The 4,347-nt window shown below is 35.9% G+C and overlaps 1 protein-coding gene across 1 annotated transcript in view; it reads right to left on the bottom strand.

Annotated features, from left to right (window-relative positions):
- Positions 1-4,347, bottom strand: part of Sos2 (son of sevenless homolog 2 (Drosophila)) — an 81,299-nt gene that overhangs the window by 12,620 nt on the left and 64,332 nt on the right. The window contains exon 19 of the mRNA XM_013012226.1: positions 1,233-1,405. Coding sequence (XP_012867680.1) covers positions 1,233-1,405 — 173 coding nt within the window. The remainder of the gene's footprint in view (positions 1-1,232; positions 1,406-4,347) is intronic.

Below are 4,347 nucleotides of genomic sequence, written 5' to 3'. Positions count from 1 at the left end.
AAGTTAAACCCAGTGCCTACTTTTTGTTTCTCACCCTCTTCAAAATTAATAAAGGTAGTACACACTATAATTATAGGTGGTACACACCTATAATCCCAACACTATGGAGACTAAGACAGAATCATTAGTTGAAGTACAACTAGGCTACACAGTAAGAACTTGTCTCAACAAAATTAAAGAAAATTAAATCTAAACCCAGTAATCTGTATATATAATTTTTAATAAGGGTAAGGAATGTACAGAAAAGTTTAATAATCTCATTTGATCAAAACATATTACATGCATATATGAAATACCACAATACAACCCCTTTGTACAATTGCCTTCTGAATAGCTAGGATTGCAGGCAGGAGCCACTGATGCCCAGCTGAAAAGTGAATTTATCCAGGATGACAGTAAGTTCTCAACTTCAACTAAGTATGATACTCATTTAACATAAACATAGCGTCACAATTTAGAAATTATCTCACAGTTTATGGCATCACAAAATTAACTATTATACACTAGTGCTCACAAAAAAAAAACATCAACTGCCAGAAAGTTCATAAAGTTGCCTTTTGCAATGTATATAGACCACTTTTTTCCTAACTGTTTCTCTATTTTTTTGATTGCCCATCCTGGGGATTGAATTCTGGGCCTGGGTGCTGTCCCTGGGCTCCTTTGGCTCAAAGCTAGCACTCCACGGCTTGAGCCACAGTGCCACTTCCAGCTTTTTCTATGATTAATTGGAGATAAGAGCCTCATGGACTTCTCTGAACAGGCTGGCTTTGAACCATGATCCTCAGATCTCAGCCCACTGAGTAGCAAGGAATACAGGTGTGCGCCACCAGTGCCCACCTTGTTCCCATATTTAAACCCAGTGATATAAAAATGTTACACTGGCATATATGTAATTTCTAAAGTGACTATTACTCAATTATAGTATCAGTAGTAGGTTTTTTGTTTTGTTTTGTTCTGTTTTTACTGAAAGGGCATCACGAAACTTCTTTCATTCTCTTTCGTCAGTCACTTTTTGGAAGTGTTGCTCAAATCAACTGCACAAAGAAGCATTATTTTCAAGAGAAAATATTTAATAAGTGCAGATTTTGTACACATCTAGCATTTAACACTGATTATTAGCACATTATTTTCAAAGTTAAATAAACAGCATGATGTGTGATTAAGTTATTTCTTAAAGATCACACAGGTCTCAACAGTTTCTTTTTTAAAGATAAGCAAAGAAAAATATTTACCCTCATTTCTGGTTCTATCCGTAAACAGTAAGGCTGATTCTGATATTGCTGAATTTCTCCAGTAATTTCAGCTACTTTCCTTCTCTTACTGAAATTGATTAAATCTTTCCCTTTCTTTTTTAGAAAATCATTATTTCCCTCTTCCGTCTTCAGAATATTTGTTAAATATATTCCTAGTGGAAAAACATTTAAAGAAAAGTTATATATAAATTGGTTATTTAATTCATCATTAAGGAAAACAACTGATGTAGTGAAGTTGAAAACCACTGTAGAACTCACCAATTCTCTCCACATTGCTAAAGCAACATGACTACTATCCACAAAGAACTTTCTAACACTTGAATTAGTAAAGGCTGTGAGTTTTTACTAAATTAAAGGCTGCTATTCTAAGAAATGAGATTAGGCAATTCTTAATCCTGAGTGTCAAAATCTCATTCAACCAAATATTTTAATGCTTGATTACAAATATTCAATGTCTTTAAGTAATTAGCAATAAACTTTAAGCAATTTTGTTAAAAAGAGTAAAGACTGGGGCTGAGAAGGTGGCTCAGTGGTAGAGCGCTTGCCTTGCACGCTCGAGGCCCTGGGTTCGATTCCTCAGCACCACATAAGCAAAAAGAAAAAAGCCGGAAGTGGCACTGTGGCTCAAGTGGTAGAGTGCTAGCCTTGAGCTGAAGAGCTGAGGGACAGCGCCCAGGCCCAGAGTTCAGGCCCCAGGACCGGACCCCCCCCCAAAAAAAAAGAGTAAAGACTTAGAAAATACTGCTCAGAGACCATAATTTAAGTAAAAAAGTAATTCATTCTTTTCTATCTTTTCTTTTTTTCTTTGTTCTTTTCTCCTTCTCTCTCTCCCTTCCCCCATTTCCTATCCTCTCTCCCCTCCTTGCCTCTTTCCCCACACCTCTCTCATATCTCTGTCTCTGTTTCTGTCTATCTTGGTAGGATCTCACTATACAGCCTGAGTATAGGATCTCACTATATAGGCTGACCTGAAACTTCCTATGTAGCTCAGGATGGCATTGAACTCAGATCTTCTTACCTCAGCCTTACAAATGTTGGGATCACAGAGATGAAACCATATCAGGCTAGAAATATAATTATTTCTTTCTATATGCAGTAAAAAGGCTTTTAATCTTTTTTCTTGCATAATTACTGATTCATTTACATTGCAGATTTCAGCTGAGGACAATTTTATCTTTCAGAGTAAATTTGGAACTATCTGGAGATATCTGTAGGATTGCAACTAGGGATTGCTGAGTTTTACTAAATGAGATACCAGTAGGCTACTATGCATATGACAGCCCCTCACAATAATTATTTTGTTCAAATTGACTTGACATAGTGCTGAGGATAATAAACCTTGATATAATAAATCATTCAATTTCACTAGTACAATCATGTGCCACATGGTTTTAAGTAACCAAAGGACTGATTATACATACAATAGTGACAACATAAGATTAGAATGGAGCATCTAAGGATTTAGCTCAGTGTTAGGAGTATGTACTTAGCATGTACAAGACCATGGGTTCAATCCTCAGCACCAAGAAAAAAAAGTTGAAAAATTGCTGCGTTGTTGTAATATTGAAGTAAAATGCATTACTCAAGTGTTTCTGGTGATGCTGATATAAATACATTTACTTATATATAATCATGCTGATTATAGCATAGTATAGCAAATAGTTATATAGGGAGCAAAATACTTGGTAAGAACTATGTCACTGCTTTCTTACATCTATTATTACATTTATCATATCATACTTTTGTCATTTTAAATATATTTGTACCTTAAACGTTTATTGTAAAATAGTACACCAGGTTAGGCTAACAAAAGCCTCAATGATCTGGTGTTTACTGTATCTCTAGGCTGGACACAACAGTGTAAGCTTGTAGTCCAGTCTATGTAGGAGCCTTAGCCAAAAGTATTGGTTAAGTCCAGGAGTTTGACACCAGCCTAGGCAAGGTAAGATCCTGTTTTAAACAAAACACACACAAAACAAAACAATAAAGGTGCTATTAAATTAATTGACCATCTAGGTTTGTATAAACACATTTGTTTACACAACAAAATTGCCTAATGCAATTCTGAGGCATGCATGCTTGTCATTAAGTGAAGCATAATTGTATTTAACAAAAGTTCAGCTGGGCTGGGTGCCAGTGGCTGACACCTATAATCCTAGCTACTCAAGAGGCTGAGATCTGAGGATCACAGTTAAAAGTCAGCCAGGTCAGGAAAGTCTGTGACACTCTAATCTCCAATTAACCACCAGAAAACCGGAAGTGGCGCTGTGGCTCAAGTGGCAGAGCACTTGACTTGAGCTGCACAGCTGAGGCACAGAGCCCAGGCCCAGAGTCTCAGCCCCACGACTGACCAAAAGAAAGAAAAAACAAAGTAAAAGTTCAACTGGATATGGTGGTACATGTTGTCATCCCAGCTATTTCGGATAAAGAGACAGGGGGGATCACAAGTTTAAGGCCAGTCCAGGCAAAAGTCAGAGACCTTATCTCAAAATCAAAGCAAAAAATAAGGTAAAATTTCACTTTATAAGCCTATCTAATACAAATTTAAAAATAGCTTTTAATAAATGAAAGCCATTATAAAACATTTAGCAAATTAAATACTGTAAATATGAGATAGATGATTGAAACAGACAGACGAAGGAAGGAAGGAAGGAAGGAAGGGAGGGAGGGAGGGAGGGAGGGAGGGAGAGAATAATTTACCACTTCATGAGGGCCTTTATTATGCTATACTTTGTATTAGGTAATATAAAATACTTTATATTCTTCTTTTAACTCTAAGAGGTAATTATACTTTTCACTTTATAGATAAGGAAATTCCAAGTTTAAATTTTATCAGTATAATAAATACAGACAGATATACAATTTGCCTCTAAAGATTGACAACTTTTGTTAGAAAGTCTGACATTCACTCTCAAAATATTATATCCATATTTAGTAACTTACCAAAAAAAGGCACGCAAGGTGGATTGATTGATTTAAGCTTTACTAGGTATTTTTTAAAGTGATCCTGGCTTAATTCCACAGCTTCATCCAAAATTCTCCGCTTTCTTTCCTGCAATGCCTTGAAAATGTAGAAAAGATATTTATAGCAAAA

The sequence above is a fragment of the Dipodomys ordii genome, unplaced genomic scaffold, assembly GCF_000151885.1.
Source record: "Dipodomys ordii isolate 6190 unplaced genomic scaffold, Dord_2.0 Scaffold16, whole genome shotgun sequence".
Taxonomy (NCBI): domain Eukaryota; kingdom Metazoa; phylum Chordata; class Mammalia; order Rodentia; family Heteromyidae; genus Dipodomys; species Dipodomys ordii.
This window is presented reverse-complemented; position numbering and strand designations above follow the sequence as displayed.